Raw genomic sequence first — 4,513 nt, forward strand, 5'->3', positions numbered from 1 at the left:
AGAAGAAGAAGAAGAAGAAGAAGAAGAAGAAGAAGAAGAAGAAGAAGAAGAAGAAGAAGAAGAATTTATAATTCCAGTTCCAGTGGGCCCAATGCCCTCTTCTGACCCCCAAAGGAGGCGTGAACATTGTACACAGAAATAAACAAGACAGAAACCTACCCAAACCAAAATCCGACTTTGGAGTTAAAATCCACATAGACAAATGAAGGTAAAGCTGTAGAACATCAGGAATTAACCGAGAGCACTGCTAATAACAGAAACCGGCGAGTGACTAATGTATTCGCGGCACCACATCTAAGTGCTTCACTTCCTAAGCCTCATAACTTGCAAAGTAGGCATTATGCTATATTAGTTATTGTTGACTGGCAAATACTTCAAAATGCAGGGACTTGGGTCCTGGAACACTTCCTGGCTCCCAGCGCCAGTGGCAGGAATCCAGCAGCAGTTGATTCTGACGCAGGGTCTCTCTCAGGGCTGCGGATGGGTGTTAGTCATCTGAGCGTGACTAAGGCTGGAGAACTCTCGGCAAAGGGAAGAGGGTAGCTCATGGCTCCTCCTAGGCTCCTCTCCATCGGGCTACTTAGGGCAGAGGAGCTGGCAGAGGAGCAACAGATCAAGGCCATGGTGGAAATAGTTTCATACGCTAGCCTAGTCTCTCTCCTGCTGAAGTCTGTCAGCCACACAGACCAGAGCCTCCCTAGAACAGTGGGCTGGGCATACAGAAGAGAGTGAAGCCCACCTTTGGAGACTGGCTTCCAGTGGAGACCAAGGGTTGAGTAACCTATGAGGTCACTAAGCTAAGGGGTGGGTTAACAGTCTTCCCAGTGCTGAGTATATACTTACCCAACCAATCCTCCGTTAACTCTAGGCAACTTGGTCAGGCTCCCAACTTAGAGCTTCCTCCTTCTGACTTTGACCTCTGCCCTGTGATTCTTCTCCCTGTGGTGTCCTGAGGGGGTCGGTCATCTTTGCCCTCCTGCCACCTGTTTGGGTCGGTACTGCATCCTTCCTCTTCTGCGCCCTCAAGAGCATGGGGGAGGCAGGGGACTCTTGTGTAGGGCCCTTAGCCCGCTACCCTAACCTCAGTGTGGTGACCACCCGTCCAGGTGCGGTGGACCAAGACGGCTGGCAGCGCATCGGACAAGTTCCAGGAGACGTCGGTGTTCAACGAGACGCTGAGGATCGAGCGCATCGCCCGCACACAGGGCGGCCGCTACTACTGCAAGGCGGAGAACGGAGTGGGCGTGCCGGCCATCAAGTCCATCCGTGTGGATGTGCAGTGTGAGTCAAGACCCTATGAGACCCTGGACCTGACAGTCCGTGCCCCTACAGGGGACAGCTCCTGAATCCTCAGTGGTGGGGAAGGGGTAGGATGGAGAAGTGACATCATGGTGGAGGAGGCAAGAGTCCTCTCTTTGGGAATGGGCAGTTGATCTCCCTAAACCTTTCTCATTCCCATGTCAACCTCCTCCCATGGACTTGATGCAATCCTTTCAAGTGGACAGGGAAAGGCGAGGGACCAGCAAACCTCCTGTATGATTGGAGAACACAAGGGCAGGTCTGGGGTTTCCCTCTCCACCACCCTATGCAACTGAGGACTCTCTCCCACCCCCACCCAGGTCACAGCCCTGGCTGTGTGCACTAGACTCTCTGATAAAAGTTTAAGGTCATAGCTAATCTGTGTTGTGGGGGCGGGGTCACAGGACAGCTTGCAGGAGTTTGTTTTCCGCTACCTCTTGGGTCCTGGGGATCGAACTTCCATCATCAGGCTGTGGGAGGTACTTTTACCCACTGAGCCAGCTCTCCTAGCCTCGGGAATCTTTTTAAAACTGCTGGTGTCTGGGCTGTGGTGGCGCGCACCTTTAATCCCAGCACTTGGGAGGCAGAGGCAGGTGGATCTCTGTGAGTTCAAGGCCAGCCTTGTCTACAAAGTGAGTTTCAAGACAGCCGGGGCTACACAGAGAAGCCCTGTCTTGAAAAACAAAACAACAGAGAGATCCAGAAAGAAAGGGAGCTTAAGGGAGGTCACACTATAAAATTAGTCAATGAGAGATTGAACTCAGCTTTCAGCTTGTTTCCAGTCAATGGCTGCCTGTTCTATCCTATGAAAGGTACAGTACTAGGTCCCGAACAGGTCCCTGGGGAAGAACAGCTGAAAGGGAGCAGCTGGAAGCCACTAGATCCAGTCCCTCCCCGCTCCCGCCCCGCCTCTAACAGATTGGTCCAGTTTGCGGAACTGAAGGCAGGCATCAACATCCTGTGTCTTCTGAGAGTGGCTCTGCTCTTCCCAAGGGCTTCCAGGAGCCTGAGCTCCCAGCTCTGGGGTCACCTCATTTTGACGTAGCGCTGGTTTCCTTGCAGACTTGGATGAGCCCGTGCTGACGGTGCACCAGACAGTGAGCGACGTCAGAGGCAACTTCTACCAGGAGAAGACGGTGTTCCTACGCTGCACTGTCAGCTCCAACCCACCCGCCCGCTTTATCTGGAAGAGGGGCTCCGACACCCTGTCCCACAGCCAGGACAATGGGGTTGACATCTACGAGCCTCTCTACACCCAGGTCAGGATGGGCAGCTGGCGCCCCACACTCTTGCACCCCACAAGGATACCCTGTAAAGGGGCTGAAGCCTGGCAGCCCGGATTCCTGGAGACTGACCTGATCTTAACAATTCAGTGCCTTGGTGGGAGGCACCTGGTCTAGCATTCACACAGCCTGGGGTGAAAAGTGAGAGAGCAGAGAGGTCAGAGGTCAGAGTAAGCCCCAGACAGGGGAGTCCCAAAAACAGCATGTTCCCCAGAGCATGGCCGGATAGGAATAACCATCTAAAGAATGAGTGAACCATCTGTGCCTGCTACGGTGGCTGAGATGGGGGCCCATGAGTGATGCAAATGGGGTTGGGGTAGAAAGGGCTCTCTCAGTCCATACTTCCCTGCATGCAGTTCCAGGAGACGGGGACAAAGCCATTCTGCCAGGGAGGGCTTCCAGAAGGGACTGCCAGCCCCTTGTGTGGCCTGCGAGCCAGTCCCATATTGTGTCCAGAATATGGACACTGAGGCCTAATCCAGGGCAGTGTGCCCCAGGACTGCCTCTGCCCCAGAGAAACCATGGAAGCCCTGGCAGGGGTGTGGAGGCTTCTAGGGAAGATAGTATGGGTAGGGCTTGAGGAGAGGAGAGCTAGAATAGGAATTGCCTGCTGACTGTGTTGTGGATGTAGATGAGTCAGTGTGGGGGACCCCAAGAGACCCAAGCAGGTCCTCACCCCAGCGATCCACTGCCATCCAGGGGGAGACAAAGGTCTTGAAGCTGAAGAACCTGCGGCCCCAGGATTACGCCAGCTACACCTGCCAGGTGTCCGTGCGCAATGTGTGTGGCATCCCAGACAAGGCCATCACCTTCCAGCTCACCAATACCACAGGTACAGGCGCCTCCCCTCTCACACCCACCCAGACCCACTCCCCACCCTAATGCCCAGAACTTCCTCTCCAGCATCCGTTCCTGGGTTGAGCGTCCCTGACCCCCACCCCTCAGGGTTCTCTATCCCCGCATCTCCCTCTCATTTAGCCCTGGAAGTCTCCTGAGACCCAACCTCCTTGTCCCCCTTAGCACCGCCAGCCTTGAAGCTGTCTGTGAACGAGACTCTGGTGGTGAACCCTGGGGACAATGTGACAGTGCAGTGTCTACTGACAGGCGGCGATCCCCTCCCCCAGCTGCACTGGTCCCACGGACCTGGCCCACTGCCCCTGGGTGCTCTGGCTCAGGGTGGCACCCTCAGCATCCCTTCAGTGCAGGCCCGGGACTCTGGCTACTACAACTGCACAGCCACCAACAATGTAGGCAACCCAGCCAAGAAGACCGTCAACCTGCTGGTGCGATGTACGTGACCTCAAGGGGCTGGTGGGAAGTTGTGCGGTGGACAGGGTCTCTATCCTCCAGGGACTTCAGGTGAACTGGGTGAGGGAGCCATCTGTTTGCCACAGAGTATGGGGTGTGGCCGGGTTCCAGGGTGTGGCAGGGTGCCACAGTCTGGGCAGTCTGCTTTCCCTGCAATTCAGCAGTCTACCACCAGGGGCAGAAAACTGCAATTTGTAATTTACAAGGACTGGTAACTGAAGGCGTTTCTTTTAAACTGGTAAATGGGGGCTGCAAAAAACTAAATGTGGATACTGTAGGCTCCAAGAGAAATCCCCTGGCTTTCTTTCTAACTGCGGACTGGCCAAATTTAAGTTACAATAACACACAGTTTTATGGTGCATATATGCATTAATTTTTTTTCAGACACTGTCTCACTATGTAGCTCTGGTTGGCCTGAGGTTCACTATATAGACTTTTCCTCTAACTCACAGAGATCCATCTGCATCTGCCTGCCAAGTGCTGGGTCTAAAGGTCTTGTGGATATGTGTAAATATTCTTCTCCTCCTCTGCTGCTGCTGTTTTTCTTCTTCTTCTTCTTCTTCTTCTTCTTCTTCTTCTTCTTCTTCTTCTTCTTCTTCTTCTTCTTCTTCTTCTTCTTCCCC

The 4,513-nt window shown here is 53.8% G+C and overlaps 1 protein-coding gene across 2 annotated transcripts in view; it reads left to right on the forward strand.

The window, feature by feature from the left end:
* The window catches only part of Mdga1 (MAM domain containing glycosylphosphatidylinositol anchor 1), a 56,561-nt gene that overhangs the window by 31,637 nt on the left and 20,411 nt on the right, over positions 1 to 4,513 (forward strand). For both annotated transcript variants that reach the window (XM_005360317.2, XM_026785518.1), the window contains exons 3-6: positions 1,107 to 1,281; positions 2,362 to 2,558; positions 3,282 to 3,414; positions 3,603 to 3,872. In XM_005360317.2, coding sequence (XP_005360374.1) covers positions 1,107 to 1,281; positions 2,362 to 2,558; positions 3,282 to 3,414; positions 3,603 to 3,872 — 775 coding nt within the window. The remainder of the gene's footprint in view (positions 1 to 1,106; positions 1,282 to 2,361; positions 2,559 to 3,281; positions 3,415 to 3,602; positions 3,873 to 4,513) is intronic.

The sequence above is a fragment of the Microtus ochrogaster genome, linkage group LG2 (assembly GCF_000317375.1).
Source record: "Microtus ochrogaster isolate Prairie Vole_2 linkage group LG2, MicOch1.0, whole genome shotgun sequence".
NCBI classification, from domain to species: domain Eukaryota; kingdom Metazoa; phylum Chordata; class Mammalia; order Rodentia; family Cricetidae; genus Microtus; species Microtus ochrogaster.